The sequence below is a fragment of the Octopus bimaculoides genome, chromosome 24 (genome assembly GCF_001194135.2).
Source record: "Octopus bimaculoides isolate UCB-OBI-ISO-001 chromosome 24, ASM119413v2, whole genome shotgun sequence".
Classification (NCBI taxonomy): domain Eukaryota; kingdom Metazoa; phylum Mollusca; class Cephalopoda; order Octopoda; family Octopodidae; genus Octopus; species Octopus bimaculoides.
Window position 1 is genome coordinate 20,984,185 of NC_069004.1, and position 1,140 is coordinate 20,985,324.

At 29.5% G+C, this 1,140-nt stretch overlaps 1 protein-coding gene across 2 annotated transcripts in view; it reads right to left on the minus strand.

Moving 5' to 3' along the window:
* Nucleotides 1-1,140, minus strand: part of LOC106879737 (ras-related protein Rab-5A-like) — a 147,113-nt gene that overhangs the window by 53,610 nt on the left and 92,363 nt on the right. For both annotated transcript variants that reach the window (XM_052976264.1, XM_052976263.1), the window contains exon 4: nt 689-760. In XM_052976264.1, coding sequence (XP_052832224.1) covers nt 689-760 — 72 coding nt within the window. The remainder of the gene's footprint in view (nt 1-688; nt 761-1,140) is intronic.

A 1,140-nucleotide genomic window follows, 5' to 3' on the forward strand; every position in this document is an offset into this window, starting at 1 on the left:
ATATACACATACATATATATATATACACATACATATATATATATACACATACATATATATATATATATATATATATATATATATATATATATACACATACATAAACATACATGCATACATACATACATATGTATTTAGGGAAAATAGGGATGTTCATCATAAATGTAGTAATACTAATCCATAACAAGGAGACCTAAGAGGTAGTGTTTTTCTATTAATTGTAAGGATAGTCTCAATTAATTAATTAATTAATTAAAGTTTTTCATGGAATAATATAACATACTTTGTTGTGTCTGGTGGGGAGTCATTCTGTCTCAATGCCTTATTAATTAACAAGCTCACAGGTTCAATTTCCACTCATTTATTATTTATGAAATACAAAAACGAAATATGACATATGCAATTTCAGAATTCAACTTGGAAATTAGCTGAGCTAAGCACTGTACACCATAGCACTAGGAATATTCTTAAAGCAAAAACCATTTTTTGTCTGTTTTTGAAAAGCTAGTCTATGTCTTCCAGGATGTAATTGTTTTAGTTTCAACATGCAGATTAAATCATTCGCCTCCCAAGTATATCTCCAAAATATCTAATATTTAAATAAATAAATGAAAAAAAAACATGAAGTACAAAGTCAAAATAAGGAAAATGAAAGGAATGAAGCGTAGTATTTTGCTTTGAACTTTACCTTATTTGTAACATCGTACACAATAACAATAGCAGAGGCACCGTGCATTTGGCTGGAATAATTGGTAAGGAGCTGTGGTGGAATGAAATATACAGAAGAGGTAATAAACAATGAATAATAGGAGAATAAAACATAAATGGATATATATCAAAGGAAGAGTGAAAGAGAGAAGAGGAGGAAAGAGAAAGAAAATAAGAGAAAAATAAAGAGAGAAGGAAGAAAGAAAACAAAGAGTAAATCAAGGAAATGAAAGGAATAAAAAATGCATGACTGTGTAGTAAGAAGCTTGTTTCCCAACCACATGTTTCTGGGTTCAGTCCCACTGTGTAGCACCTTGGGCAAGTATCTTCCACATAAACCTTGGATTGACCAAAGTCTTGAGTCGATTTGGAAGAGAGAAACTGAAGAAACCTGTATTGTATATACACATATATATATATATATATATATAT